This window comes from Penaeus monodon, chromosome 34 (assembly GCF_015228065.2).
Source record: "Penaeus monodon isolate SGIC_2016 chromosome 34, NSTDA_Pmon_1, whole genome shotgun sequence".
NCBI classification, from domain to species: domain Eukaryota; kingdom Metazoa; phylum Arthropoda; class Malacostraca; order Decapoda; family Penaeidae; genus Penaeus; species Penaeus monodon.
The window spans coordinates 17,601,636-17,602,324 of NC_051419.1; the positions used below are offsets into that span (position 1 = coordinate 17,601,636).

Consider the following 689-nt stretch of genomic DNA (forward strand, 5'->3'; position numbering starts at 1 on the left):
AAATTTAAAATAACTGAGTTTGATATTGCCTTTATGATGAGTAATCCCCACCTGACCTTCAGAAGGTCTTATGGTAAGATTTTGCAGCACAAAATCTCCATTTGTGTCAATCAATACATCACCTGTGCCTTCACTCCCTTCAATAACAACATTATCACCTAGGCCTGTATGTATGTGATATAGGTAATTAGTAACAAAATATTATTTTTGTCTACATTTTTTTTCAAATATTCATAATTTACCATGGAAGCACTGTATTCATTATATAAGAAACTCATTGCTTCAAATACACTTGTCTTGCTAAAATTGGCAATCCATGTATTTTCATTCAGGAAGGAAAAAACATTACTGCAATAAAATTCATTTTATATCAAAACCTACCAACTATCATACCACCATAGCTGATAAGCCCAAGATGCTGAAGTAAATGAGTTCCATTGAGGAGCACTATAATATCTCCTTTCATGGACTCATCCAGTGCTAACTGTAGTGTTGGGAAAGACTGACATGAAATATCTTCAGGCACCTAACATGTCAGAAAAGAAAAAAAATAAATAAATAATTAGGAAAACAAGATGTTCCAAATGTAATACTATTATGCAAATGACATAATAATACAATCAAAGAGAATTTCAGTATAGTAATATATGTCCTTACAAAAATATAAATGACTATTGAAAAAGTGGGAA

The 689-nt window shown here is 31.1% G+C and overlaps 1 protein-coding gene across 1 annotated transcript in view; it reads right to left on the minus strand.

Annotated features, from left to right (window-relative positions):
* LOC119594840 (SHC SH2 domain-binding protein 1-like) overlaps positions 1–689 on the minus strand; it is a 79,152-nt gene that overhangs the window by 74,582 nt on the left and 3,881 nt on the right. Inside the window, exons 5-6 of the mRNA XM_037943927.1 lie at positions 382–526; positions 8–164 (exon numbers count right to left, since the gene is read on the minus strand). Of these exons, the coding sequence (XP_037799855.1) occupies positions 8–164; positions 382–526 (302 nt within the window). The remainder of the gene's footprint in view (positions 1–7; positions 165–381; positions 527–689) is intronic.